At 61.7% G+C, this 27025-nt stretch overlaps 11 protein-coding genes across 11 annotated transcripts; 5 read left to right on the top strand and 6 right to left on the bottom strand.

Annotated features, from left to right (window-relative positions):
- Positions 1 to 4: 4 nt before the first annotated feature.
- Positions 5 to 2681, top strand: RHTO_07522 (phytase; the record flags this gene model as incomplete). Its single annotated transcript, XM_016421178.1, has 13 exons — positions 5 to 274; positions 329 to 418; positions 494 to 595; positions 858 to 874; positions 976 to 1056; positions 1115 to 1280; positions 1371 to 1419; positions 1479 to 1699; positions 1756 to 1822; positions 1881 to 1937; positions 2004 to 2177; positions 2234 to 2566; positions 2623 to 2681. The coding sequence occupies 13 exons, from the start codon at positions 5 to 7 to the stop codon at positions 2679 to 2681; spliced, it is 1686 nt and encodes a 561-aa protein (XP_016274299.1).
- A 998-nt stretch (positions 2682 to 3679) lies between these two features.
- RHTO_07521 (transcription factor) lies at positions 3680 to 5259 on the top strand (the record flags this gene model as incomplete). The annotated part of the gene is made up of 4 exons (XM_016421177.1): positions 3680 to 3744; positions 3800 to 3919; positions 3987 to 4002; positions 4078 to 5259. The coding sequence occupies 4 exons, from the start codon at positions 3680 to 3682 to the stop codon at positions 5257 to 5259; spliced, it is 1383 nt and encodes a 460-aa protein (XP_016274298.1).
- A 254-nt stretch (positions 5260 to 5513) lies between these two features.
- On the bottom strand, positions 5514 to 8892 carry RHTO_07520 (actin cross-linking; the record flags this gene model as incomplete). Its single annotated transcript, XM_016421176.1, has 16 exons — positions 5514 to 5696; positions 5760 to 5831; positions 5923 to 5985; positions 6043 to 6189; positions 6281 to 6505; positions 6567 to 6672; positions 6734 to 6810; positions 6883 to 7119; positions 7177 to 7274; positions 7349 to 7448; positions 7532 to 7658; positions 7721 to 7837; positions 7898 to 7976; positions 8039 to 8174; positions 8241 to 8331; positions 8444 to 8892. 16 exons carry the CDS (start codon positions 8890 to 8892, stop codon positions 5514 to 5516), a joined length of 2307 nt encoding a protein of 768 aa, XP_016274297.1.
- A 317-nt stretch (positions 8893 to 9209) lies between these two features.
- On the top strand, positions 9210 to 10551 carry RHTO_07519 (uncharacterized protein; the record flags this gene model as incomplete). The annotated part of the gene is made up of 2 exons (XM_016421175.1): positions 9210 to 9642; positions 9698 to 10551. 2 exons carry the CDS (start codon positions 9210 to 9212, stop codon positions 10549 to 10551), a joined length of 1287 nt encoding a protein of 428 aa, XP_016274296.1.
- Positions 10552 to 10925: 374 nt separating this feature from the next.
- On the top strand, positions 10926 to 12223 carry RHTO_07518 (uncharacterized protein; the record flags this gene model as incomplete). Its single annotated transcript, XM_016421174.1, has 2 exons — positions 10926 to 11334; positions 11394 to 12223. 2 exons carry the CDS (start codon positions 10926 to 10928, stop codon positions 12221 to 12223), a joined length of 1239 nt encoding a protein of 412 aa, XP_016274295.1.
- Positions 12224 to 12466: 243 nt separating this feature from the next.
- RHTO_07517 (uncharacterized protein) lies at positions 12467 to 13110 on the bottom strand (the record flags this gene model as incomplete). Its single annotated transcript, XM_016421173.1, has 2 exons — positions 12467 to 12972; positions 13035 to 13110. The coding sequence occupies 2 exons, from the start codon at positions 13108 to 13110 to the stop codon at positions 12467 to 12469; spliced, it is 582 nt and encodes a 193-aa protein (XP_016274294.1).
- Positions 13111 to 14928: 1818 nt separating this feature from the next.
- Positions 14929 to 17364, bottom strand: RHTO_07516 (structure-specific recognition protein 1; the record flags this gene model as incomplete). Its single annotated transcript, XM_016421172.1, has 10 exons — positions 14929 to 15074; positions 15140 to 15462; positions 15540 to 15680; positions 15741 to 15869; positions 15954 to 16182; positions 16245 to 16697; positions 16799 to 16871; positions 16910 to 17036; positions 17105 to 17207; positions 17307 to 17364. The coding sequence occupies 10 exons, from the start codon at positions 17362 to 17364 to the stop codon at positions 14929 to 14931; spliced, it is 1782 nt and encodes a 593-aa protein (XP_016274293.1).
- A 210-nt stretch (positions 17365 to 17574) lies between these two features.
- RHTO_07515 (proteasome Inhibitor PI31) lies at positions 17575 to 18970 on the top strand (the record flags this gene model as incomplete). Its single annotated transcript, XM_016421171.1, has 3 exons — positions 17575 to 17949; positions 18017 to 18838; positions 18926 to 18970. The coding sequence occupies 3 exons, from the start codon at positions 17575 to 17577 to the stop codon at positions 18968 to 18970; spliced, it is 1242 nt and encodes a 413-aa protein (XP_016274292.1).
- A 441-nt stretch (positions 18971 to 19411) lies between these two features.
- Positions 19412 to 23104, bottom strand: RHTO_07514 (uncharacterized protein; the record flags this gene model as incomplete). Its single annotated transcript, XM_016421170.1, has 10 exons — positions 19412 to 19457; positions 19518 to 19648; positions 19706 to 19980; positions 20048 to 20306; positions 20366 to 20638; positions 20693 to 20744; positions 20803 to 20839; positions 20897 to 20939; positions 21002 to 21256; positions 21317 to 23104. 10 exons carry the CDS (start codon positions 23102 to 23104, stop codon positions 19412 to 19414), a joined length of 3159 nt encoding a protein of 1052 aa, XP_016274291.1.
- A 739-nt stretch (positions 23105 to 23843) lies between these two features.
- RHTO_07513 (osomolarity two-component system, phosphorelay intermediate protein YPD1) lies at positions 23844 to 24996 on the bottom strand (the record flags this gene model as incomplete). Its single annotated transcript, XM_016421169.1, has 4 exons — positions 23844 to 23876; positions 23949 to 24174; positions 24446 to 24537; positions 24754 to 24996. 4 exons carry the CDS (start codon positions 24994 to 24996, stop codon positions 23844 to 23846), a joined length of 594 nt encoding a protein of 197 aa, XP_016274290.1.
- A 451-nt stretch (positions 24997 to 25447) lies between these two features.
- On the bottom strand, positions 25448 to 26933 carry RHTO_07512 (O-acetyltransferase; the record flags this gene model as incomplete). The annotated part of the gene is made up of 4 exons (XM_016421168.1): positions 25448 to 25581; positions 25687 to 25941; positions 25999 to 26516; positions 26584 to 26933. 4 exons carry the CDS (start codon positions 26931 to 26933, stop codon positions 25448 to 25450), a joined length of 1257 nt encoding a protein of 418 aa, XP_016274289.1.
- Between the last annotated feature and the right edge of the window lie 92 nt (positions 26934 to 27025).

Genomic DNA, 27025 nt, shown 5'->3' with positions numbered 1-27025 from the left:
CACGATGCAACATCCCGAGGGAGTGCCAGACGACTCCGACCTCGACTCGAACGCCCCGCTCCTCCCCACCACCGCACGAACTGATGAAGAACGCAAGGACCCTTCGCACGCCCGGTACCGCTTCGCCTGGGCTTGGGCGGTGTTGGGAACGTTCGCTATCGGTCTATTGTGGCTGGCGTTTGGGCAGGCATACCTGGACAGGCGTGAAGACGAGGCGAGGAAGGGCGACCCTGGGTTCCCCTCTCGAATCGGCTTCGAGGGTCCCACACCGACTGTGAGGGTTCTTCTCTACGCTCACAAGACCACGAATTGACCTACTCTTCCTCAGGGAGGCGAAGCCTTTGCCGCCGCGACGTCCTACCCACACAACTTCGACTCCTCACCTCTCAACCCTCCTCCCTCCCTTGCTACCGAGGAGGTGCGTTCCCGGACTGCTTACCGGGCAGGCGTGGGACGGTAAACAGCTGCTGACGACGCTGAGATTTGCCCGCAGTTCAATCTCCTACACTACCTAGGCAACCTCTCTCCCTGGCGGACCGTCAATCACGGCCTGAAGAGCACAGCGCAAGTCCCGGACGGCTGCGTCGTCGAACAGGCAAGTCGAATTCGTCGTACCGAGCTGTGTCCCTCGTCAACATCTTGCGGCGGAACTCGACAAGCGGTCGAGAGCGACCGGCGGTCCAGGCCTCGGCAGACCTTCGCGTCGGGCGCGGTCTGCGGCATCCTCGGAAAGCTGCATCCTGTGATGAGACGTGCCGGGACGAAATGCGCAGGCCGACCATGTCCCTTGCGCTGGCAGATCTCGCTCGAAGGCTCTCAATTGACCTTCATTCTCTCTGTCGGGTTTTCCACCGCAGGTCCAGCTCCTACACAGGTGCGTCTCCATTCCGTTGAAATGATCCCGCGCAGCGTGCCAGGGCAGGGAAGAACGTTCAGGGGCTGATGGACCGGGCTTCTTCCGTCGTGTCTTTGCAGACATGGCGCTCGGTATCCGACGTCAGGAGCCGGCACCGAGTCGTTCGCCAAGAACGTCGTGGGTGTAGAGGGCTTCAAGGCGTGAGTCTGCCTCGACAGCGCCCGTGCGATGGAACCGCTGACCTCCGTGACATCGCAGATCTGGCAACCTCACGTTCCTCAACGACTGGAAGTACCGCCTAGGCGCCGAGATTCTCACGCCCTTCGGGCGTGAACAGCTCTTCAACCTCGGCGTGTCGTTCCGCACGAAGTACGGTCACCTCCTCAAGCCGGGTCAGAAGCCCGTCTTCCGAACGGAAAGTCAGGTGCGTTGTGACGTTGTCGCGATGGCCCGGAGCGGGTTCTCTCCCGCATGTGTAGCCGACAAGTCTGCTCACACGCCTCGGCTTTGGCAGGATCGGATGCTCAAGTCGGCGCTGAACTTTGCGGCTGGCTTCTTCGGAGGTTCGTCCAGTCTCGTCATTCTGCGTGCATCGCTTACGAGTCGCCCATGACATCGACAGTCCCATACGAGGAGCAGTACCACCAGCTTATCACGGTCGAATGGCCCGGCTTCAACAACACTCTCGCGCCCTACATGACCTGCAAGAACGCCAATCGCATGGACTTGACGCGAGGCCCTCAGAAGATGGCAGAATGGATCAAGATCTACCTTGCGGACGCGCTTGAGCGGATGCAAGCGCAGGTCGAGGGCGTCAAGCTGACGCATCGAGACGTCTTCAACGTGCGCGGCCCTTCTTTCACTTCTGCCGATAGATCTCGCTGACGCAAACACTGCAGATGCAACTCCTCTGCGCCTACGAGCTCGTCGCACTCGGTGGATCGGCCTTCTGCCCGCTCTTCACGGGTGCGTAGCCTCGAGATTTCGCCTTCGCGAGCCGCACTAACGCGCGTCGTGCACGCAGAGGACGAGTGGCGCGGCTTCGAGTACGCGCACGACATCGAGTTCTTCGACATCTTCTGTGAGTCGGGCCATCCGCAAGCCGAATCGCTGAAGGACTTCTCACCCCATTCTCCTCTCCGCGCAGCTTTCGGTCAATCCGCACAGGCCGCAGTCGGCAAGGGCTGGGTGCAAGAATGGCTTGCGCGCACGCTGAACCAGCCGCTCTCCGAGTTCAATTCGACGACCAACTCGACCTTGCACACCAGTCGCTACTTCCCGCTCGACCAGAACATCTATGTCGACGCCACACACGACACAAGTGTGTGACGCATCCGCATGGTCTGTTCGACGTCGACTGACCTTCCTTCCTGCCAGTCGTCTCCGCCGTCATCGTCTCGCTCGGCTTCTCCTCGTTCGCTCGCTCCGCCCCTCTCCCGACTGATCATATCCCGCACGACCTTTCCTTCGTCACCTCCTCCATCTCTCCCTTCGCGGCCAACCTGCATTCGCAGGTTCTGTCCTGCCCCGACTCGCCACTCGCCAAGCCCGGTCGCTCGCGCTTCGTTCGCTGGATACTGAACGATGGCGTGGTCCCGCTCGACAGCATCGACGGGTGCGTGGCCAACGAGGAAGGCATGTGCGAGCTGGACGCCTTCGTGCGAGCGACGCAGCGGCGACTGGAGGAGATTGATTGGGCGTACGATTGCCGTGAGTCTCCCACCTCTCCTGCTCTGGTAACCCTCTCACCCTCATGGTCGCTACAGTCGGCCACTACAAGCTTCCGCGCGAACCTATCAGAGATGGACGCCCGCCACATTCCTAGACGACCTTCGACCGCTGTAGATAGATACCTTTCCCGCCTCGTCTCGATACCGCGTGCGTCATCCTCGCCTCTCTAAGCGTTGCAACGCATCTTGCGCAACCTGCCTTTTCGCCGGTACGACGCCTCTTCGCCTAGTCTCGCTCGACGCGATCCGCCGGCAACAACCCTGCCACGCCAAGCCCTGCTTTGCCTGTCCCGGGAGTCGTTCCCGGCACTTGACGCACGCTTGGGACGTCCGTCGCCTGCCGCTTGGCGACCTGGCGCGTTCCGAGTGCGCGCCAGCTTGAAATTCGCGGAAGAGCGAGGAGGATGCCCTGGCTCTATCTCGCCTCCGTCCGGCACTGGTGCGACTCGTCGGCAGGGCGCGTACGATCGGACGAGCGGGCAGAAGGAGGGAAGTTGCTCGCGACGGTTCGCTTGCGCTGAACGGCACGCTTTTCGTCAACGGCGCCTCTCCTCACTTCGCGCTCAGCGACTGCCGCGCGATCTGTACTGATGGCAAGCGTCTACAGCCGACCGTAAAGCCGCCTTGAAGCCGCACTTTGCAGATCCCCGACGACAAGGGCAGCGTTGCCAACTTGGCGGACGCAGGCATGGGACAGCAAAGAAGAGCGGCAGCTGCAGCGGGGCAAGCCCTGCGAGCGAACCGAGACACCTCTTTTAACCTTTTGCGCTGAGCCTCCAGATTGAATGGCTCGAGGCTCTCTCTCATTTTGCGACGGGCTCCAGCTAGGAAGGTCCCGCTGCGCGCGAGTTTGCCGTCGTGGGTTGATCGCGCTTCCAACTCTCTGCGAGGTTGGCTCGATCTGTGGTCGAGCCTGCGGAGCGCGCTCCCTCGCCGCTGCACCACCGTCTCACCGCCATCGCCGCTTGCGCGCGCCCGCCGCTCTTCCTCTCGTCCTCGTCGTGAAGTCTCCCATCCCACCCCACTCACCGCCCGACGCTCCATCCCGTCTCCAGAGCCGTATACGCGACTCTGCGAGCCTCGCCAAGACGCCATGTCGACCTCTTCCGATCCACCTCCGCGCGCACCTCGGAGCCAGTTCTTGCAGAAGCTCCATGGGTGAGTAGTTTCACCGCACACTCCAATGAAGGCGCGCTAACTCCTCGTTGGACAGCCTGCTCGAGCACCCTCTCGACTCGACCGGCCTGCGATGGGTCACGGACGATTCGTTCGAGGTCAGCTCGAAGGATGCTGTCGCGATTCACGCGCTGAGTCCCGCCTTCGAGTTCAACTCGTACGTCGCGCGGCACTGCACGTCTGTCCACTTAGACGAGCTGCTGATCGTCTACCGCGTGAAACAGACTCAGCAGCTTCATCGTAGGTCGACCCGGGCCACCAGGCTCCTTCGCGTCGCAAAAGCCTGTGCTGATCGTCGTGTCATCGGCACCGCAGCGTCAACTCTCGTACTACTCCTTTCGACGGCTCTCGGACCGTCGCAGGTCGACGGAACGGCGGAACTCGAACACTGGTTACATCCTCTTCACGCAAGTTCTGCTTCGTCGCGCACGACCGCGACCTCGGCTGATCCACCTCATTTACAGTCACCCGTCTGGCTTCTTCGTCCGGGGAGACCCCTCGAAGCTCACCCAGATCGTTCGCAAACCTCGGAACCGGCCGGAGAAGGGCAGGAGGGTTAGCACGACGTCGTCGATGGCGTCGGACGAGATGCCCATCGCGTACGAGCCGCCTGCCGTCCCGCATCTCCCGGCCTGGACGACTGCGCCAGAGTACCAGCGACCACCGTTCTCGGCGCGGACGTCGGTCAACCTTCCCAGCCTCAGCTCGTCGTTTGCGTCTCGGAACGAGTTCGTGCAGTGGCGCAACTATGCCCCGACGACTGGCGGATGGCTCGACCCGAACCGCGCCGACGCCTCAGATCGCTTCTCTGCAATGCCGCGCCGGTCCAGTTTGGGTGACTTCAAGCTCGCCGCTCCGACCTTCTCGTCAGGTCTTCCCGGCGTACAGGAAGCGCGACCACCGTTGCGGAAGGCTGCATCGTCCCTCACTGTCCAGACGCAGAACCTCGTTCCCCAACAGCCTTACTTCGAGCCGGCCTCGGAGGACTGCCAGCCGGGATTCCGCCCTTCACCCTATCCGACGCCGACGTTCAGCCCGACTACGAACACCTTCTTCACTGCCACCAACGGATCTGCGCATGACTACTACGCCGCACCTGCCGCTGGACCGGCGTGGACTCCTGCGCAGCATGTCCAGCAACACTCGCACGTCGCGTACGACCCGTCGCCTTTCCCCCCAGCCTATCAGCCAATCGCGCCCACCAAGATTACGCCTACCCACGACCAGCTTTCATACCATACCCCTTCGCCCGATGCATCGCCGCTCCAGTCGACCGCGAGTCTCCCCGGCACCAACCATCTCGATGCCGCTCAGGCGCACCTGGTGGGCGGCAGCATCGTTCCTTCGAACAACTATCTCTTGGGAAATCACTCAAGCGTCGGAGGCGGCGGATACTCGCAAGTGTCGGCCCTCTCGTCCTCGCCGTCTCGAACCTACTTCTCAACGCAGCAACAGCCAGCCTGGTCGCCGGCGCCCGTTCGCACGTCTTACGTCTAGTGGATACCCGCCCTCCGCCTTTCGAAGCTATCTATCGTTGACCCGACGCTACATCGGTGTTGTAGCTTCTAGATACTGGTTTCCTCCGACAGCAAGAGCTTCAGTGTCGCGGCAGTGCTCCTGAGCTTTCGTGAGACTACGCATGCTCGGCGAGGAAAGCGATTGCAAAGCGCAAGAGAGAATGATCGTGCGGCAGAAAAACGAAGAATGTCTGTAAAGGCGGAGGCGGAGCTGAGCAGATGCGCGGTCGCTCGTCATTCGAGGAAGTTATCGAGGAACGCCTCGTAGTCGAAGGCTGCGCGCTGTCGCGAGTCGGTCACCTCCTCCTCTGGCTCGACTTCGGTAGCGATGGCGGTCTTGGGCATGTGGTCCTGCAGGAAGCGCATAGCCGACGAAGGGAGCTGGAGGCGCGTGAGGTCGAGCTCCGTAACATAGCCCTGTACACGAGATGAGAAGTCAGCGAGGCGCAAGGGAGAAGCAGTCGAAGCGAGTGAGCTGACCTTCTCGGCTGCGACCGAGCGGAAGCAGCTTCGAACCTTGTCGCCCGTGACGCGGTCCTCCGCTCGTTCCGTCTGCGTAGCGGAAAGGGGGTGTCAGGAGGGAGTGCGAGACGCCAGCGCGAAGCGGCCAATTCTGCGAAGGTCAAGAACAAGGAGGACGCACCATCAAGCGGATATACTCCTCGAAGGACACGAGCCCGTCCACTTGCTTGACGCCATCGAGATTCTGCAGGAGTAGCGTCAGCGTCTAGCCTGTTCGGCGTTCGAGCAGGTGCTCGCTCACCACCTCGAGGACGCCCATGCTGCTCAGCGCGCCAGCCAGCTCGTCGAGGTCCAACGCGTTCTTGCCGTCCTTGTCAAACGCACGGAAGGCCGACTCGAAGTCTTCGAGCTGCTCGGACGTGACTGACGAGGCCTTGCGAGCGACCATCTACAGATGGGCAGCGGTGGGAAGAGAGTCAGCAGTGTAGTCGGCGAAATGTCGAGGCAACTGCATGTAGCGCCAGCCGGAAGTTACGCACCTGGTTCTCGATGAACGCCAAACGCTTCTTGATTGCTTGCTGGACACAATCGACCTCGACGCCCAGCTCGTCTGCCGAACAGCACGTCCCGTCGACGCCCGCTTCGAGCGCTTCGCACTCCCTGCACGCGTCCTCTGCGGCACGAACGTCGTCGAGCGATCGCGAGAGGGACGGGAGAATGGCGGACGAGATGTGGTGGAACGAGTCGAGCTGGGCCGTCAAAGACTGCCGGGACGATTCGTCAGACGCGACTCACTCCTAAGGCTTAGTGAGAAAGAGCACGCACTTCTGAAGGATCCGACAAAGCCGCCATCTGTCCCTGCACTCTTCGCAGCGAGACTTGCAAGGCATTTGCCTGATCCGCAAACCGCGTCCGTGCTTCTTCCTGTATCCTGCGACACGGACGTCGCGTCAGCGTCTCGAAAAGCATCGAAAGCAGGTAGGGGTGCATACCGCCGGATCATGAGGTTGATCGTCCGCGAGCGGGCGAGCTCGGCTGCGCCCAGCTCATCCCACTTCGCCACGACGTCCTGTGCGAAAAGACCCGTGGGCCGTGCACATCAGCTCGAGATATCACGGCGGAGTGAAGCAGACCGACGCACCTCGACCCTCAAGCCCTCCTCCGGCTCGTACCCCTTCAGCCCGTACGTCCTCAACTTATTCCGCACGTTCGCCAACAGCTCCCTCGTGTCGCTCTTCTCCTTCAGCCACGTCCTTCGGAGCGTTTGTTGGTAGGTCGCGAAGGAGGCGCGGTGGGCGAAGAGTTGGGCGTAGGAATGTGAGGGCGTGGGTGGGGAGGTCGACCAATTTGAGAGGTGTGAGTCGATAGCCGAGAGAAGCTGTCGCGCGGATCTGTCAGTAGCGCGAAAACGGAGAGAGAGAGGCTGAGAACGCACCTCGGTAACACGGCGCTCGTAGTCGTGTACGGCGAGCATCAACGCGCTCATCTCCTCGACAAAGTTGCTGATGACCCTCGCTTCCGTCTCGGCTTGTGCTGTGCGGAAGCCCACCAGATCGAACATCAGCCTGCGCTCACTGGGCGGATATCAGATGGAGAGTGCAGCGTGCCTCGCGACGAGAAGGCGTGGAAGAACTGCGCGACGTAAGTCATGATCGACCGCTCGTCGGGCCGCTTCGTACCGCAAACGTCCTCGACGTCGAGCAGTTGCTGTGAGGAGATCGGTTTGAAGGAGTCAGTCATTCTCTCGCAGCTCGAGAAGGTGGGCGACAAAGCGGGACTAAGTAACGTACAGGGATGCCCAAGTGTTCATCCGCGACCTTGAAAGCCTTTGCGAGGTTGTGCGCAGCCGCCTGCGGACGCTTGTCGAGCTGGTCGTAGTCGAGCAAGTCGGGTCGGTGTCGGTGGATGAGGGCGCAGCTGTTCATCGTAGCGTCAGCTTGTCACGGTCGAGATGCAAAGAGCGGAAGGAGCAAATGCACAAAGCGAGTCCGTCTTGCCAGCTTCGCGTGAAGTCCTTGACGTCGACCTCGTTGTAGGGCGCCGTCTTGCGTTGACACCATAGCAGGAGACCTTCCTTCGCGTGAGAACCTTCCTCGCTGTCGAACGGAAGCTCGTGAGATGCACGTCAACGAGAAGCGCGACAGTAAAGAACGCACTTGATGTCGGCGATTGAAAACCGCAGGACGAGCGACCAGATCATGCCGAGGATGAGCTTGCGGTTTCCGTCAACGACGTCTGCCGGATTGCGAAGTCAGCACAGCCAAACAAGCGGCGAGAGCGAGAGAGGATAAGCGCACCTTCTGGCCCGATGTTGGTCAAGTGCACACCCATCTCCTTGATCCGCTCGAGCGCCTTGACGGCGTTCTCCATCTTCTGTACGCGGTGGTACGGTTGCTGGTTATACCTGCCCAGCGATGACTCTGTCAAGACTTCCTGTGAAGACGAGGAAAGAACGGGTCAGTTTCTGAGCATGTAGTGAAGGAGCAGAAGAGAACGCACGACGAGCTGGATCAACCGAGTTCCGTCGCTGAAGTCGACACCAAGGTCGACGACAGGAGGATAGCCGTGAGGTTCGAGGCGGGCATTGAGCCTGCGCAACGGCGAAAGATCAGTCCAAGCCCTACTTCTCGCCGGAACAAGGCGGCTTCGACAGCGAGACGAGCTTCGCCGCTCCAGCCTGGACTGAGAGATACCGAACGCACCACTTGCAGAACGTCCTGTTCTGGACATCCTCGTACTCGCGCCCAACACCAGTCGCCGCAGACGACCCGATCCCGAAAGCACCCCACTGCCCGCCCGCCGCCGCGCTGATGCTGTTGCTCCGCTGCATTCCCCACGTCCCTTCTTCCCATCTCGGACTGTGCAGAATGGAAGGCGAGTGCGAGATGGACGATGCAGGCCCGAGCGAGGGAGGCGGCGTCTCGCGCCCATTGCTGCCACCGAACGACCCTCCCAGATTGAGCTGCGCGAGGCTGGAGAGTGACGATGTCGACTTGTGTTTCTGGTGCGTCGGTCTGCGGGTCAGGCGAGGCGACTGCGAGGGAGGAGGCGGTGATGTTGGGCGATGAGAGGAAATCGAGTACGAAGACGGCGAGGGAGGCGGGTAGTGCATCGAGATGGGTCTCCTGCGCGGCGTAGAAGGCGATTCCATCCTAACAGTCGCCTGGTGCAGCAAGCCCGAGAGCTCGAGCTCCGTCGTCGTCGTCAAAGAAGAGGAGTCGCTCCTCGTCGCCTCGTCGCGAGCAACGTCCTTCCTCTCGCTCGAACACCCTGCTTGGACGGATTAGACGCTGCCAAGGCGTACGCTGAGCTTGCAGACAGCTCCTACACGACGCCGTTCTCGCTCGCACAGCTCGCTTCGGTCAACTTGCAGCTCCACAGCTCCACACGCCCTCGGTCTCTCCTCCCTCCCAATCTCGACTCTTGCAGCTGGAGAGGCTGCGTAGGACTGGCAACGGCACCGTAGACATGACCGCCAGCCGACTCCCGAACGAGATCCTCGACCGCATCCTCGTCTTCGCCGCCTCGACCGGCACCTTCACTCGCCTTGACAGGCAGTCTATCGTCTCGGCCAAAGATGATTTGGACGACTCGATCGCATCGCCGTACTCGATCCTGCGCACCTGCGCTCTTGTTTCGCCCGCCTGGCGTACGGTCGCGCAGGCCCGTCTCTTCTCGCTCGTCCGGATCCATTCGCCGCAGAAACAGTGTCCGACGCTGTGGGCGACCCTCGCGGCACGACCCGACTTGGCCAGATGCGTCAGGACGCTTCGGTTGGAGGCAGTCTTGACGCCTGAGGACGAGGAGGCGCTCGATCGTGTGCCAGAAGGATGCTCGGAATTGTCCACCGTCGTCTTCGACGGCGGCACGATCGACTTCCGCGTTCTAGAAAACCTGACAGGTCAGTGCTGCTCTCTCTTAGCCAAGCGTACGCCCAACTGATCTCCGTTCAGCAGATTCGGACACCGTGACCCGAGTAACGGATCGCGGAAGCGGACCATTCCGCTACTACAGCGCAGCCAACCCTCTCCCCGCCTCAGTCCGACATCTCTCTACGCCATCGGTCTACCTCACACCCTGGGTCTGGCCGCACGTCGATTCAACGGCGGGCGAGACAGCGTTGCTCGCATGGCTCACCGACTCGGTCGAATGGCTTACCCTCACCGGCACCATTGAGCAACCTGACGAGGTCATCTACGCCTCGCACGCCATCTCGGGCCAGACAAGCCCGGGCAAGCTCCCCTACCCGTTCCAGCGATTGAAAGGCATCGACGCCTCGATCGGCGCAAAGACGGCAGTCGAAGAGATGTTCCCGCCGGCTGCAGCCGAGATGGACCGCATCAGCGTCGTCTGGCATGTTGGCTGGCAAGACTTCGTCGACCGCAAGCCCCCGTGGCAAGACTTTGACGGATCGATGCCGGCACACGATCCTCTCCTTGACGCTTTCCTCGAAGAAGACGAATACAAACCTCCTCACGCCCACAAGCTCGAAGCGCTGTACATCCTACCGCTCTGGGTAACACCCACCCGCGCGCATCTCGGAACGCTCGCAACTCGAGTTGGACACCACGGCGACCCGTCCCTCCGGCATCTCAAGACTCTCTTCCTTGATCAGCAGTGGAGTAAGGTGCTGCGCAAGAGGGGGGTGACCGCACTAGACGGACAAGGCGCGACGAAGGTCGAGATTGTCCTTGTTGGCGACGTATCAGGCGAGGAGGAGCGGGTGATGGGAGGCGGTCTTGCGGATGACGATTTAGGCATCCCGGTGGAGATGCGGCAGTGGATGGAGCGGCGGCGACAGCAGGGGTAGAAGAGTTGCAGGCGGAGGGACCGGGAGGAATGAGCGACCTCTCTCGCCCCGAGGCTTGTCTCGTAGAAAGCTTCGTGCAGCAATCCCGTTGTCTAAGGCGGTTACGCTGGCCGGGCTGCAGCGCAAGAAGCTCGCCTCCTGCGCACTCGCTCCTTCGGCTCTTCTCCTCCGCCTCTTCCGCTCGCTGCGATCCTGCTGGCTTTGGAACAGCTGCTACTCATCCTTTACTGTCGACTAATCTGCACGAGAAACCTTCGCATCCTCCCTGCCCTCCTCTGACCCTCTCATCGCTCATCGTCTCTCCGCCATCTCGCGACCGCACACCACGGCGACGCGGCAGCAGCGCACGCAGCCACATCCCTTACGACGCGCGGATGACCGCCGACCAGCTGCCAGTCGAACTCGTCGACTTTATCCTCGCGCATGCCGCCTCGTCCTGCACCTTCCCGCCCCACGAATCCCCCAGCAATCCGGCAGTACCTTCGCCGTACACCCTTCTGCGATCCTGCGCCCTCGTCTCCTCCGTATGGCGCGCAGCAGCCCAGCCCCGGCTCTTCTCCTTCGTCCGGCTCCACTCGCTCGAGACGCAATGCCCACTCCTCCGCGAAACCCTCGCTGCGCGGGACGACCTTGCTCACAGCGTCAAGACTGTGCGGCTCGAAGGAGATTTCGACGAAGTCGACGATCGCGGCGTCTCGTCGGTGCTCGCCCGATGTACCGGCTTGACAACCTTCGTCCTCGAAGGCCGGTGGCTCGATTTGCGCATTCTGCTGGATCAGGTCGGTGAGTAGAACCCTTGCGGACACCTTGAAAAGTCACTCACTCATCTCCCAACATCGCAGCGAGGCAAACGCTGGCCAATCTTCGCATCGTACTCGAACCTCACGCCGCATGGACCATTCACCCAATTCGACCGCTGCCAACCTCGCTTGAGGATATCTCCATATCGGCTTCCGCCCTAGCCCTCTTCACCGACCCTCACGACGCACGCGCGCGGGGCGTCTCCCTCCCTCGTCCCCTCACCTGGTTAAGCGACACAACTCGTTATCTCACCGTGACGGACTCTTTCGACGAGGATGACTGGCTTGATTGGGCGTACTTGACGCTGCGCGAACCCAGCGATATCTCGCTACAATGGCCATGCGAGTCGCTTATCGGCATCAACGCTTCCGTCGGTTCCAAGTTTGCGATCGAGCAACTCTTCCCTTCCAGCGCACCTTCCGTCAAACGCCTACCTGTCATCTGGCACGTCGCATGGCAGGCCTTTGTCGACTACATGCCGCCCTGGCGCGACTTCGCTCCTCCCCCACACCCATCCCTCGCTCAACCTCACTCTCACCACCTTACCGCTCTCTACATTCTCCCGCTTCCTTACTCGCCTATCCCTCCGCACTTCCTCGACGAGCTCGCGTCCCGTGTCGGACCGAACGGCGACCCTTCGCTCGAACAGCTCGAAACGGTCTTCCTCGACAAGCAGTGGAAGGTGTTGTTCCGCGGGCGGGCGGGACTTCCCGGTCGAAGTGGACGGCAAGTGGAGATTGTCTTCGTCGGCGGCGTGCTGAACGAGGAGGAGGTGGTGGTTGGCGGCGGGGTCGGGAAGGAGGACGTTGGCTTTCCTGAGGAGATGAAGCGGTGGGCGACGATGCGCCGGCAGGACACGCGGGCGCCTTGATACGATGGCGATAGATGACGGACACCGAGGGCGTAAAGTCTAGATGGTCCGCCATCGAAGGTCTAATGCCAGCTTGCACACCTGGCCGACTGGACTTGCCAAGCTGGTTGTCTCGATCCCCGCTCGCTACGCTCAGTTCTTACTATGGAAATAATCACGCTATACAGCCCAGTATCTGCTACACAACAAGGCTGACGGACCCGAACAACGCCGTATGGACAACCGGATAACCCTTTCATTCCCTCACAAGACCGCCGTCCTGCGCCACTCGCTTGCACCGCAGTCATGGCAGCGACAGTCGACTCGCGCCTCGAGCTTCCTCGCTCGGCTCCTGTCGTCGGCGCCGCCGTCGTCTCTGTAGCCCAACACCCAGACAGACGCGGCTTCGCAATCACGCTCGAGCGGCCAGCTGATGCACGAGGTGGCGACGGCGGCCACTGTCTTCGACTTGGATGGCTGTGGGCGGCCTCGTCGAGCGGAAAATGTCGCGGTCGTCGACGCTGGACGACCTGGCGCAGGGTAAGAGAGCGCCTGGGTGTAGGACGACGACGAGCCGAAGGAGGACGTTGGTGACGCAGTCGACGACGGCATCCACGAGTTGCTTGAGCGGCGAGGAAGGAAGAGGTTGAAGAAGGACGACGAGAAAGAGCGAGAGTGCGACGACGAGCGAGGTTGCGAAGGTTCATGGTTGTACGGCGGCGTGCGCGGCTGGATGGGTGCGGTCGATGGTCGTCGGGAGCCGGTGACCGCTATGGACGCTGCAAGTCAGCGACCACCATGGAGAGATCCGTCTCCAAGCAGCGAGACGTACGAGAGTCGGCTCCGAGGAAGGAGCGGAGTCCGACCTTCTCCTCGCATGAGGCAGGGCTGCTGAAGGTCGCCATCATACTGAAACGTCGTTTGCTGGGCGATGTAGACGGTAAGGAGGAAAGGGAAGAGAGAAGAGGGGCGGGACGACGAAGGAACTTTGCGTTCCCTGGCGACGAGCGTGCAAGCTTGTCGCTTCGACAGGCGCACCTGATCTTGGCTCAAACTCCACACGCGCGAAGGATTGCTGTGCTGAAAAGGATAATGCGCAGCTTCCGAGACGCTCGCGAGGGTGATCTGCCGCCAGCCTCCTTCCCCAGCGGGCTAATGGCTCCGTTCGTATCTTCAGTTCCGGTAGTTCGGGTCGTCGGCACGCAGCGAGCGCAAAGAAGGTGACGTTCCTTCGCTGTGGAACAGCCCTCGGAAGCAGGTCTGACCGGGGCGGATGTACGTCGCGGCAGCATGCGCTTGGGCAAGAATGTACCAGTGGGCAACGCTAAAGATGTGCGTCGTTGCCTGCAGGCGAAGCATCGCGAGTTGGCAACGCTGCCGCACAGGACTGCCGCCGGAGGAACCCGTCGTCCGGACTTGCGAAGGACGAGCCAAGGACGAGCGAGCGTCCCGCTTCTCTGACGGCGTCTCTACGGGCGCCTTGCGTAACCTCGGCGCAAGAACAGCATAACAAATGACGGTACAACCTGACGAACTCACCCGATACCCCTCCTCTCTCCGACCCAGTCCTCCTACACACACTCGCCTCGTGCTCCTACGCTCGCAACGTCCTCCTGTGGCCCGAGTTGCTCTGGCAACGACAGTCAGACCTCGGCTCGAGCTTGTCACGTCGCTCGACCGCCTCATTTGGACCCGCTAGACCTCACGCGTCGCCCGAGTTACGCTCCAGGGGCCCGCTCATCTGCTTGTCAACGACGTTCGCGCGACTCGACCGCTTCCGCCGACCGGAACGTTCTCCGCAAGTGTCAACGAGGGAAGGGGATGTGTCGCTGTCGGCGATGTTGGTGTCGGTGCAGGGAAGCGAGCGGGTTGGTTCGCTTGAGCGTCGAAGGGGCCAAGCGAAGAACGGGGACGGCGACGACGACGACGAAGTGTCTCGAGAGGAGGACGGTAACGAGTCCGACCTGGTCGGGACGACGAGGGAGACGAGGGAGACGAGCGAGCGTGGTCGAGAGATGCGAGGGCGTAAATTCGGCGAGCACGGGGCGGGAACGGACGGGGCCAAGGCGAAAGCTGTCGCAGGATCTGACATGCAAGTCAAGCTCAATCAGGCGGCGTGTCGCCATAGGACAGAAGCGGACTCACCGCGAGACGGAATGGGTCGGAGGAAGATCGACTCGAGGCTGGCTTGGGCGTCGGACGCCCCAAAGCTGCTGCGATTTGGCATGCTCGAGGGCGTAAGAGTGCTGGTGAAGTCGGGTCGTCCCCAGGGAGTGAAGGACCGCAAAGAGGGAGAAGGCGTGGGAAGGCAGCCAACCGATAGAACACCGCAAAGTCGGAATGGAAACATCAGTCTGTCCGGTCAGATCACCTAACTTCGGTCATCCTCGGGCGAGTTGAGGAGGGCAGCGTCTCTGCCTCAGGTGGGCGGGCTCCATCAGTGGACACCCGATGAGCGAACGATAGAGGTGAAGCGAGAGAGTGGAGGCACAAGTTGATCCGTAAGACGCAGTGATCTGCGGAATAGCTCAAGCCGGCTGTCGATCCTCGGAAAGAAGCAAGTCGACCGCCTGCCTGTTCCAAAGACCTGCCCGAGTCCCTCGTCGCCTCGTTCGCGCACGTGCACACGAAATGCTGGGGCTTGAAGAACAAGCGTTACAGTACAAGCAAGCGAAGAAATGGACGACGCACGACCCAAGCCCCCTTCCGTTAACCGCTCCTCCCGCCTACTTGGTCTTCTGCTTCTTCTTCTTGGGCTTCTCGTCCTCCGACATGGCGTCTCCGCTCGCAAAGCTGGCGTTGTCGTCGTCTTCCGAGTCGGAAGAAGCCGAGCCGCCATCCGACTCCGAGTCCGCCTGGAAGTCCTCGTCAACTGCGCAGGCGTGAGATCGTCAGCTCGTCAATCGGTGCTCGGCGCTTTGAGCGAGCGAAGCGCACCTTCCGAGTCCTCGTCGTCGTCTGCAGCCATCCCGCCCGCCGCAGGCTTTGCCCTCCTCCTGCCCCCGTCGTCGCTGTCGTCGTCGACACTCATCGCATCGTCGTCGCTGCTCAAGTCCGCCGCTCCAAGCGCCTGCGCCTCAGCGGCCGCGAGCTCCTCCATCTCGTTCTTGACCTTGATCTTCTTCATCGAGAGGAAGTCGGTGATGTTGGTGAGCTCTTCCTTCGAGAGAGCCGAGAAGACGAGCGGGCCACCTGTCGACGAGTCCTTGAGGCGGATCGCGAGGTCGAAAGTACGTGCAGAGGGAAGGGCGCCGCCGACGCTGTAGATGCAGAATCATCAGCTTCGTCTCTACCTGCCGAGACCGGTGACAAAGAAGGATGGAAAGTCGCGACCCACCGAGCGAGGACGACAGCCGAGATTTCGTTGAACGAGACGAGCGTCGGCTGCTTCGAGATGAACAAGAGCTGCTTCTCGAGGAAGTACAGCTGGCCCTCGTTCGCCTTGAGGTTGCACTTGACCGCAGCCTGGCCGTCGTGTCTGTCGGGCTCATTTCGTCAGTGCGGAAGTAAAAGAGCACTGTAGAGAAGGGGGACGCACGACTGGAAGGACCCGGGCGTGACGACCTTTTTCTGCGTCATGACGCGGAAGAGGAGCGAGACGACCTCGTAGCCCCGTTCGTCGTACTTCTGCTTCAGGTTGCCGTCGTACTTGTCGCGAATTGTCTCCCTGTGCGAGTCGCCACGAGTCGTCGTCAGTGTCAGCCTACACGCAGTCGAGCAGGAGGCAGGAAGCTGCGTCAGGCGAACTCACTCGTCGAGGTTGAGTTCCAGCTCCATGACCTCGTCCTTGTTGAACTGCATGACGAGGTACGGGTACCTCGTCTGTCCCTGCCTGATAGGCGGGTCGATATTGACGACGAGCTGGGAGTGGATGTCGTCGGGTTTGGGAAGGAGGAAGAGGCGCTGCACTTGCTGGTACGTGACGCGGTAGTCGTACGTCTTGCCGCGCAGGCGCATGAAGTCGGCGTAGATGTCGATGTCTGCGGGCCAGGCGCGCGGTGAGTCCAAGAGAGCGTAGAACAAGTGAAAGGAGGGAACGCACCGAATCGCCCACGAGGCGTCGTGCACAACACCTCGGGCAACGTGCAAATCGTCTCGCCCGCAATGAGTCCAATCGCTGCCTTCTCCTTGACCGCATCGTGGAACGCCTGCGCCGCCGCCTCACCCTCCTCGTCCTCCTCATCCTCATCCTCCTCCTCGCTCTCGTCCTCACCCTTGACGTCTCCCTCGGCCTTCGCCTTCGCCTTGTCACCCTTCTTCTTCATACCGCGCGCCGAACCAGGGATGTAGAGCCTCATTTCGCTCACCTCGTCCGGCATCGCACGCAACCGCTTCTTCTTCGCCACGGGGTCTTCGGCGTCGCCCGCGGGAGGAGGCGGGAGGGACGAGCCAAACTCGAGTGCGACTTCGGCTTTCGTGATCGAGGTGTTTTGGACGACGTTGAGGGGAATCGTGAAAGAGGGCTTGCCCGCGACGAGGAAGGCGAGGTCGTCGGCTGCGCGAGCGAAGCGGGGAAGTCAGCACGTGCGCGCGCATACATAGACTCCAGCTTTCGAAGAGCTGGCAGCTTGACAGGCGAAAGGAGTGCGAACTCACCCTGCACCTCGGCAACTCCCCAATTCCACCCCCTCACGCTGATGTCCTTCGTCTCGATCGTGATGTTGTAGTACTGCGGGCGACGGAACATATCAGCATTCGTCTCGACACAGACCATTCGTGCGGACTCGCCTGTTTGCAGAGGTTGGAGAGACGCTCAAAGTCCTCCTTGAGGAAGCCGTCGAACGTCGTGCGCTTCTTCTGGGTCCCGATGCGCATCTGGTAGTTCCTCGCGACGCTGAAGAGGTACAGATCGCGAGTCAGTCTCGTCCGGGCAGCTCGAGGGAGCGGAGAGGAGGGACGCACCGGATCCACTGGATCCACTTGATCTCGGCGCCGGGCACCGTCACGACGCTCTCGTTCTCGTCGCTGCTCTTCCATCCGAGACCCGACGGTGCGATGCGGAGCTCTGCGCTGGTGCAAAGGTCAGCGGCGGGCGAGATGAGTGTGGACGCGTCTGGACGCGAGTGTCGAGATGAGGAGGGAGAGAGCGGAGCAGGGAACTGACTGCCTGGGGTTGGGCTGAGCCCGTGGTAGATGCTCTCAAACTGCGCGGTCGCACTCATCGTGGTCGTGCGGAGGTGGTGGCGAGGCGAAGGGGAAGCGATGAAGTCAGGTCCGTTGTAATCGTCAAGCATTACCCGTGAGTTGTATTCAGCTTGTATTGGCATCTCAATACAACGACACTTGTATTCAGTCTGTAATGTCGAATACAGTGGCTTCCCCACCTCCGTTGCTCATCGCTTACGCTTCACCAAGTCACCTCGCAATTGACCATGAGCGACCCACTCGCACCCGACGCACTCGTGCAGCTCGCACGCTCACTCGCCAGCCCCAACGCGCAGCTCTCGACGCCTGCGCAAGCACTCGCACTCCTCATCCACGCAATCCATTCGGCGCTCTCTTTCCGCCTCGTACAGCCCAAGCCAGACGCGGAGGAGGAGGCAGGAACGAGCGAAGGGCAGCAACAGGGCGAGCAGGGCGGGCAAGGGGGCGAAGGAGTCAAGAATCGCCTCCCTCGAGACTGGCCGCCAGAGGAGGGCAAGGGCGAACTCAAGCTCAAGTACAGGCACGAGCAGAGCAGCATGGAGTTTGTCGTCTCCGTCGTCGACCTCGGAGGCAGGCTGCTCGTCGCAGGCGCAGCTGTAGACGTGCGTTTCCGGCTCTTCCACCTTCACCCTCCTCTCCTAGCTGACTTCCGTCCCTGCTGTTACGCAGAACCCCGCTCGTTCGTCCACCTTCGACCTTGTCACGAACGACTACTTCTCCCCGACCGCCCTCTCCTCCTCCTCGCCTCTGTCCCTCTCCTCCCTCTCCCCCTCCCTCCCGTTCTCTGCCCCGAACCGCCTCGCAGACCTCATCCTCCTCTACCGCCTCAACATCCTGCAGAAGCTCGTGCCAGGACTGAGGAAGGAGGGGTACACCGAAGTGTCGGAGCGGGACGCGCCACGCACGGGAAGCGGGGCGAGCACGTCTGGCGGCGGCGGAGGAGGAGGAGGCGCACCGATGGGCGGCTACCTCCCCGACCGCGGCGGTCCAATGGGCATGTTCCCACCCTCGAACCCGTCTCCCTCGCGTCCGACTCCCTCACACCCCGACCCGGGCACGAACGACCCGCTCCGCATCCCCTTCCGTTCTCCTCCTCCTCACGCCCCGCTCGCCGACATCGGTCGCCGCGACCTCGAGCCTCTCGGCGGCCTGCCCGGGACGTTCCCTCGCCTCCCTGGCTTCCCGGGCACTCCATCGCTCGGAGACCCCGACGCAGGCGGGATGCTAGTTGGCCCGAACCACCCTCTCTTCCGCGACCGGTTCCCTCCTCCCGAGGGCGGTGAAGGAGCAGAGGGAAGGAGGTGGGGAGGAGATGGGTACCTCCCGCCGATTGGGGCGCCGCCTGGTGCGAGGTTTGATCCGGTTGGACCGGGGAATGGGCCGCTGTTCGGGGGCATTGGTGGGCAGCCTGGAGCGGGAAGAGGAGGTGGTGGGATGGGCAGGGGAGGGGGAGGGATGGGAGGCGTGCCGCGGGTGCATCCGGATGTCGAGGTGAGTGCGCAGAACCTGGGCATTCCAGCGTGCTCGTCTCTCGCTTCGAAACGGTAACTGACCCACTGGCTTCCACGTTGGTCACAGCGGCCTGGTTCGAATAGCGAATGGCACAACTCGATGTTCGGCTAATCCGCTCCTTTCCCCTCCTCTCGACGCTTGACGGCTTATTTCCCTCGTTCCTCTGGAACGCCCGCGCCTCCTCTCCTCGCCTCGCCTCGCCTCGCCTCTCACTTTCTTGTTGCTTGTCTCTGGAATCGCATGCGCCAAGTTGACCTCTCGCGTCTCCCTCTCCTCCGAATGGTCCGACGAGCGAAAGCCTGCCAGCGAGAACGGGTCGTCGCCCCAAATACATTCCTTGAACGAGGCCAGCCCCAATACAGATGCGTTTGCGAGGAAGAGAGAGAGGAGACGCCTGCGGTAAAACAACACCTTTTGCGTTGCGAGGGGAGGAGAGGGAGTCATGACAGGAAGAGACGAGGGTCTGTGAGAGGGAGAGAATGCGCGTGCGGAGTGTCTGTTCGCTTGCGAGCGTGCGATAGATAGAGGCGCGTGTAAGGAGAGGTCGAAAGTCTAGCCGAGCGACCATTCGGACGAGAGTTCCTCGAACGAGGTGAATCTGCGAGTCCTCATGCGTCGTCAGCTCGTGCCAACCTGCTGAGCAGAGAAGTGGACTCACACGGTGGGAGAAGTACAGTCTACGCGGAGGTGCGACTTCTTGCTCTGCAAGCCCATCACATCCGGGTTAAAGCGCGGGAAGATGGTGACAGTTGCGTTCGGCTTGGCCATCATGAAGGACGCGAGTTTGCCCTGCGTGACCAAAAGCGTCAGCTCAAGCTTGGCACGATGAAGAGCGAGGCAACACACGAAACCCGAGTCCTGAGTCGCGACGAGCATATCGGCTTTCGCGAGGATCCAGTCCTCGACGACAGCCGACATGACCCCGTCGACATGGCCGCTCTTCTGATGCACGTGCTGGGGAACCATGTCGGTCGTGATGAGCTTGTTGCCGAGGACGCGCTGGGCGTCCTGCTTGAGGTGTTGCGAGTCGGTGATGAGGAAGAAGACGACCTTCTGGTCCTTCCGGGCGTAGGTCTCGCCGAGTTCGCGGGCGCAGCGAAAGAAGGCGATGTGGCGCTTGACTGCGAGCGTGTGAGCAAGGGAGTGAGCACGAAACGTGACTTTGCGAAGGTCAAGGTCCGCACGCACCGGTGTTGACCTTGTCGTACACCTCGTCGCGCATGCTCTGATCACCCGTGCGGATATGTATGCCGACGCTGAAGATGGTGGGAAGCGCGAGGACGGAGGTATACTGCGTGATGAGGTCGAGCGCCGGCAGCTTCGGCTTGAAGAGGTACTCGCTGATGCAGGCGAACGCGGTCGTCGGCTCGAGCCCGAGTCGGTTGATGCTCTTCTGCAAGTGCTTGTACTTGAACGCGCGGTAGATCATGCCGCGGTTGGTGTAGAACTGCCGGACCGAATGCAGGTCAGCGGAAACTCGTCAAGTTCGCAGGAGGAGAGGCGCACCTTGATCCAGGGCGACTTGTACGCAAGGTCGCGCAACTCGAAGCCAGGCGTGAGCGCGCGGTTCTTCGGCGGATTCCAGCTCGTTGTGCCGAAGGTCGCGTCGACAGAGAGACGGTCGAAGTGAATGACATCGAGGTCGGCGGCGGCGTCAGCGAGACGTTTTTGGCCGAGGACGGGGTGGCGAGAGCTGGTGAAGGACGAGTGCGACCAGTTGACGTGAGGCGAGTCGAAGATGATGTCGAGCGGGATGGGCGACTGCCACTCGCTCAAGAACTGCAAGCAGCGGGGTCAGTCGCGGAAGACGCAGTAACGGTGCATAATACGCACAGCTCGCTGGGTGATCAAGCCGAAGAAGAAGGTCGAGGTCATGCCGAGTAGCCTGAAGAAGCGAAATGTCAGCGGGAGAGGAGGAGGAGAAGCGGAGGAACGCCTCGTACCGGTCTCCGAGGCCGCCGCAGTTCATCCCTGTCTCGCCTGTTCGTCAGAGTGGTCAGCAGCGCACGGCGAAGGAAGTACGGTGGCTGAACGGACAGTGATACGAGATGAACTTGGGTTCGCGTTCGCCCGCAAGCATCTGCGCAGACGAATCAACGAGTCAGTGATCGGTTCCCTCGCGAGCAGAAGAATACAACGCACCTCGGCATGCAGCTTCTGATAGTCATCAAGCCACTTATTACCCTTACACTTTCCAGCGTGACCCTCCTGCGCCTGGAGAACGAGGTCGGTCCACTTGTCGCGGTTGCCGCGGTCGAAGATGGGTGGCTCGCCGACGAGGGCGAGGTCGGTTGTGGCGGGAGTAAAGACGGCGTCGAGCGGGGCGGCGAGACCGATGGGCTGAGAGGGCGGTGAGGCGTGGACTCGCTTGATCCAGTCTCGGAGGGCGCGCTCGTCCTGCATAGCAAGCATTTTCAGCTAACTCCAGGACAGACTGGGAGGAGGGGCACAACGTACCGCCTTGAGCCGGTCGACGAAGCGCTGCAGCGATGCGTGAGCAGGCGGAGCCTTCCACTCGTAGTTGCGCCAGTCGTCCGCCTCCTCAAGGTACCGCTTCTTGCCGCTGTCAAACATCTTCTTGAGCTGCTTCTTCGACGGGATCTTGATCTGCTCGTTCGTCAACTCGTTCGTCGCGACAGTCGAAGCGTCGACCTCGTCTGCGGCGATGACAAAGTTTGCGCCGTAGAGGTACCGGCGCGGAGGAGCGCCAAGCGGGAGGAGCCGCTTGTACCGCGAGGCATCCTTCTTCTTCTTCCGCCGCGCCTTCTTGGCCGCATTCGACAGGGCCTTCTCGACCGCCTTCTTCGCCTTGGCCTCCGCTTCTGGCGGGATGGCGACGACCTCTTCGACGCGGTTTGACTGCTCCTTCTCCTTCTGCTGAGCCTTGAGGCGCGCGGGAGGAGCCGCCTCCCGCTCCTCCTCGATGACCTGCTCAAGCGACTCGGTCACTTCCTCGGCATCCGCATCCTGCTTCGCGTCCTCCTGCTCAGCCTGCTTGACGACCGCCGCAAGTCCAGCTTGCTCGTCTTCCGCGTCGGGCTCGTTCAAGTCGTCCGACGGCGTGGGCGCGCTCTTGTCCGTGAGGAAAGGCAAGTCCTCCTTCGTCGGCTTGGGCTTTTCGTCCTCCTTCGCCGGCGTGTCCTCCTCCTTACCGACCTTGACAGCGAGATGAGGCTTTGGTCTCCGCTCATTCGCGTCGTCTCCCTCCTCCTCACGCGAGTCGACCTTCTCAATCTCAATCAACCGCACCGGTTCCGCCGCGCTTCCTCCAAGATCATCCGCATTCATCGAGTCCTGCTCGGCAGCCCGCACCGCCGGCGAAGGCGCCTCGACCGCCACAGGCTTGGGGACGACCACCTCCTTGGCCGCGCCCCATCCAGCGGGGTGATGCGACGCATGCCCGTTCCCGCCCCCGCTCCGTAATGCATCGAGCATGTCGCCGTAATTGACGACGTTCGCCCGGCTCGCATCGGAAGCGGAGAAATTCGACGACGAGAGTTTCGCTCGAAACGAATTCCACTTTTCCCTGCGCGTCTCTTCCTCAACCGTCGAGGCGTACAGTATCGCGAGTAGCGAAACGGCGCAAAGAGTCAAGATGAGCCGCCGGAGCGAAAGGCACGTGCGTCGGCCTGCGCTGTGGCGGACTGTTGGAGGTGGTCTGAGGAGTGAGGGGGAGCGCGGGTACTGCAGGGTTGAGAGGTCGTCGGTTATTGAGGGCGCTCGGCGGCGTCGAGAGGGGAGGAAGGAGGAGAGGATGGAGGAGAAGGCGCGAGAAGGGGACGAAGCGCTGGTGTACTGCGCAGAGGAAGGTCGAGAGGGAGAATGGTGAGAGAGAGAGCCGACGCGCAGATGCATGGGTGACTTGGTAGGCGAATCGGCAGTCGTCGTGCTCGTCGTCGTTGGAGGGTAGGCAGTCGAAGGAAAGGCTGAAGGAAGAGGTACGTTCTCGCGATCCGTATTAGGGTCGAGGTCGACAACAGCGGAGATTCCGCCCGCTCCTCTCGCAGCCGGCGCCGAAATACCCAGCCCCGTACTCCTCATCGTGTTGCTCATGTCCTCACTCCCCAGTCCCAATCCGACCGTGTTGCGCGAAGAAGAAGAAGACGCGACTTGGTCCTGGACCCAGGGGAGAGGGTCGGACGCTGGTGCGCTCGATGTGTGTATTGGGCGAGACTGGGCGAGTGCGAGGGCTGCTCGTCGTGCGGAGAACGAGTTGGAGAGGGGATTGGGCGCGGGTGGGTGCATCACGAGCGATGCGAGTGTCGTCGGGGGTTGTCGAAGGGGCGGAGACAGGTGTCGACTTCGCGTGAGCCGCCAGTCGCTCGTGAGCTAATGAGCCCAGACAGCACAGCCAGCAGACGGCACAGCAGTTCCCAGGCGAGCGCGAGGCGAGTGAGAGAGCGCGAGAAGAGCAGAGCGCGTCGCATCGTGTGCAAAGTGCCAATCGACCCGCTCGTTCATTTCATCCGACGCACGAGGGCCACGAGCGCGAGGAAGCTCTTCTGTGTGCTCTCGCAAACTGGCGAGGAAAGCGAGCGGACGAGGCCAGGCTCAAGCGAGACTCCCAACTCTCGTCGACGGAACGCGCAGAGGGGGTGTGTGTACGGGTATGTGCAAGCGAGGTAGAGGGGAGGGGGAGAGAAGGAACGACACTTGTGATGAGGAGGTTGCGAAGGAAACCTGCGGGTAAGAGGAAGACGGCGAGTGTCGAGTCGAGGAGGGATGAGGTTGCGGTTCGGAATTTCTTGTTGTGTCTTGTCTCGGTCGATTCGAGTCGGAACGAGAGGGATATGTACAGTGCGGTAGGTTTGCGATAGGTTGGAACAAGCGGGGAGGTGAGGGGGAAGGGGAAGGGAACGGCGTGGTGTGGCGTGGTGTGGTACTGGCGGACAACCCTGAGTGCGTCGGTCGAGCTTCGTCTCCTCCTCCTACTACTATCCCAACTTAAGCGAACAAAGCGATGCGAACGAGGCGTCGAGGCGGATCAGGCCTTCTCCTTGTAAAAGCCCTCCAACCACTGCGTCGACGCGACAAGAACCCGCATCAGCTCCTGCCGCAACGTGAGACTCACGAAAACCGTTCGACTCACATCCTTGGCCTCCTTCTGATTCTTCTTCAGCCGCCCCAACAACGCCCTACACCTCGCCAGCGCCTCTTCCTCACTCACCTCGGGCCCCTCGCCGCGCGCATCACGGCGCTTGCCAAAATGTTGCAGTGCTTCGCACAAGTGCTGGACGCGTTGGAGGCCGAGCGCGGCGGACGAGCCTTTGAGGAAGTGGCCTTTGCGCGAGAGGGCGTCGAGGTCTTTCTTGGAGCTGGGGGTGGGAAGTGATGCGGAGAGAGGCGTTGGCGTTGCGAGAATGACAGAGGGGCGGATGGATGGAGGAGGAGGTGCGTGTGTGCGCGAACGGACAGTAGGAAATGACGGGTCGATCAGGGCGAGCGAGGTCGCATGGAGAGGGGGAGGAGTTGGCAAGGCGGTGTCGAGGATCGAGGGAGCGAGCAAACAGTCAGTCGCTCGGCCAGTAGAACGGCAGGCGTATGCTCGCGGACTGGGAGGTAGCGGTGGGAAGGTTGCGAACGCACAGGGCCTCCTCGATCTCGACAAAGGTCGCCTCTGCCTGGTTGATGTAGTCGAACGCGAGTGTCTTGCTGAACTCGTGCGTGTCGTCGTCGTCCTGCTCACGGCAACGGGAAGGGCGCGAGAAGACAGGAGGCGAGGCGGGGAGGATCATGACGACGAGCGGGTCAGCGACGAGTCCGCGCAAGCACGGGGGCGTGAGGCGGCTCCGGACCACCCTCGTAGCTACCCAGCATGCACCAGAAAGCCGTGTTGCGCCCTTCCAACCCCCACAAACCCCGGGAAAGAGCTGTCGAGATCAGGCCCGACGCACAATCTCGAGGAGCTGTCCAAAGACGTCCATGTCGACGACGCTGCCAGTTTCGGGTCCCACGTCGAGGTCGAGTGCGTCGTCGTCCTTTGCCTTGCTCTCTGTGCCCTCCTTGCCGGTTGCGGGCGACTGTTCTGCGGCGGCGGTCGAGGTGGGCGCGTCGTCGCTGGCGGGCTTTGCTGGTGACGGTGCGGGCTGGGGCGCCTGGGCGGGCACAGGCTTGGGTTGCTCTGTGGCAGCAGCCATGGCTAGGGAACTCTGGAGGAGAGCGAGAGGCGAGCGTGTGTGAGCCTGTTGCTGGTGCGAAGAGAGGAACGAGGCGAGGCCCATCGTCTGCACCCGACCAAACTCTCGCTCGCTATTCGTGCTCTATTCACGCTTAATAGACTCTATTACACTCGGTATAGACAGCCTCGCATTCCGCCAACACTCCGAGCGACGAGGGACCTCCTCTCGAGAGTCACCTGCGCATGAGAACGCTCCTCACAAGGTCGGCCATCCTCCGCCTGAGCTTCGGTCGGCGCAACTGCCCGCCGCGGCAAGACCCGTTCTCCCGCGATCGTACGCGCACCGTCCGTTCGTTCCAGATCGACGACCGCAATGTTCGTTCTTCGCAATTTGCGGGTTTGCGAATGGAAATGCGACCTCGTCATGGTACGAGGTCATTTGTTGCTGGTTCGTCCGTCGCGGCGACGGCTTACGAGCCCGAGTGCTCATCGTCGACATTGGTCCTGGCGAGCTGATAGCCTTCGTCACCGTGCTTGCCCGTCGTGCGCCAGCCGAGAGGGACGAGTCGAGCGAGCGAGTACTGCCGCGGCACGTGAGTGCGAGCTGCGAGCGAACGGAAGAGTGAAACAGGCGGGTGGGCAAGAGGAGGATCGGTCAGGGTCGGCAGATCAGAGAGTGAGACTCGAGCGAGTGAGGAGGACGACGCACTTTTCCTTCGGCGCAGGAAGACGGCGCTGAGCAGTACCACCGCCATCGCACAGACAACCCACACCGCGTCATCTGACCAAGCGTGTCGGATAGCCGGATTGAGCCCGCAAGTGTCGGCAGGCAAGTCTGCGAGTCGACTGCTGCAGACGGCGTTGAGGACGAGGTCGGCTTGTTCTTCTGCGATGTCCATTGAGTAGTGCAAGCCGTCGCCTGTCGAGGCAGAGAGGTTGGCGATCATGGCGTTGAAAGCGGGGGCTGTTCGAAGTGGAAGTCAGCCTGCGCTCCTTCGCACGGAAGAGAACGGCAGCGCACCGTAGACGACAGGCGTGACTGCTCGTTCCGCCTCACCGCTCACCATCCTCTCCTCCATCACCCCCCTCAACCACCGATTCATCTCCCTCGCCTGCGCGGGCGGATGCACCTCCAAATCATCCTTCTCCGTCGGCACCTCCACCTCAGCAATCACCATCACCCTCGCCAACTTCTTCGTCTTGGCCGCCTCGAGGATGCGCATCACGTCTTCCTTCCATTCCGGAACGCGGAAACGAGGGTACATGTTTGGCCGAGGGTCAATGTACCACAATCCGGTGGAGAAGACATTCGCGAGCGGTATCGTCGAGGTGCTCGAGATGCTCGTGTTGAGCGGAGGGAGGGATCCGAACTCGAGGAAGGGGAGGAACGAGCAGTAGGTGTTGGTGTCGAGAATCGGATCCCAGCGGTATTCGAAGGTTGCGAGTGGGCTGGATGGATTGGAGGGAAGGGAGGGGAAGGTGAAGACTCGGTTCTCGTGTTTGGCGGTGACCAGGGCTGGGGAGAGCTTGTTGATGAGCCTGTGCGGAAGCAAATGCTGAGTTAGTTGCGGTCGTCGAGGAGATTAGGGAGTAAAGCTGGGCGCACCCGTAGAAAAGCACCCGCGCAGTCGAGTCACCCCACACAACCAGCCTCTCGCCCTCTACGCACCGCACAATCTCCTCCCGCTCGAACCGTCTCAGTCGACACCCGCTCGACGGCTGCCAAGCCGCCCGCGTTCTATACAACTTGTCCCCCGCTTCGTTCGTCGGCGTCCATTCTGAGCCGTTTGAGAGGTGTCCGAAGTGTCCGTTGGCCGAGAAGAGCGACGTGAGTGTGTCGAGTGAGGGAGGGGGTCGCGGAACTGATGAAGCGAGAGTGCGCGCGACAAGCAGGGTGAGCGCGAGCCAGGCGAGTATTAGATCGTGGAGAGTGATCGGATGAGCGTCTCGAAGCATGTCATCCTGCCCGCTGAGCTGGAGAGCGTGTGGTGTCGAGGTCCAAGAGACGTTGAGGAGGAAGAGGGAGGGTCTGCTCTCCACCACTCGCT

Source organism: Rhodotorula toruloides, assembly GCF_000320785.1.
Source record: "Rhodotorula toruloides NP11 unplaced genomic scaffold Scaffold7, whole genome shotgun sequence".
In the NCBI taxonomy this organism is placed as follows: domain Eukaryota; kingdom Fungi; phylum Basidiomycota; class Microbotryomycetes; order Sporidiobolales; family Sporidiobolaceae; genus Rhodotorula; species Rhodotorula toruloides.
The sequence above is the reverse complement of the archived record's forward strand: the minus strand, read 5'-3'. Positions and strand labels throughout refer to the sequence as shown.